The sequence below is a fragment of the Penaeus monodon genome, chromosome 23 (assembly GCF_015228065.2).
Source record: "Penaeus monodon isolate SGIC_2016 chromosome 23, NSTDA_Pmon_1, whole genome shotgun sequence".
Lineage (NCBI taxonomy): Eukaryota > Metazoa > Arthropoda > Malacostraca > Decapoda > Penaeidae > Penaeus > Penaeus monodon.
Window position 1 is genome coordinate 2,819,509 of NC_051408.1, and position 274 is coordinate 2,819,782.

At 36.1% G+C, this 274-nt stretch overlaps 1 protein-coding gene across 1 annotated transcript in view; it reads left to right on the forward strand.

Moving 5' to 3' along the window:
• The window catches only part of LOC119588339, a gene marked incomplete in the record, with an annotated part of 14,967 nt that overhangs the window by 11,290 nt on the left and 3,403 nt on the right, over positions 1-274 (forward strand). The window contains 1 exon segment of the mRNA XM_037937026.1: positions 41-132. Coding sequence (XP_037792954.1) covers positions 41-132 — 92 coding nt within the window.

Genomic DNA, 274 nt, shown 5'->3' on the forward strand with positions numbered 1-274 from the left:
TTGTAAACCATAACTCAGCCCTGTCTTTTCTCCCACGCAGTAACGTGACAGTATCCCTGGCGACCGTCTATTATCCATCGTTAACCTACAGGGAGATTATCCAGTCTAAACCCAACTTTGAAATGTGGTTCAGTAAGTATACGTCTTTTTATTTTTACAAAGGTTTTTCCACGTTTTTTAATAGTGTTATGAGGTTACTTGTGACGTATTGATATTTATATTCGTTATCATTTGTTATAAGTTTTGTCGATAATGGTATTTTCAAAGCGGGAAG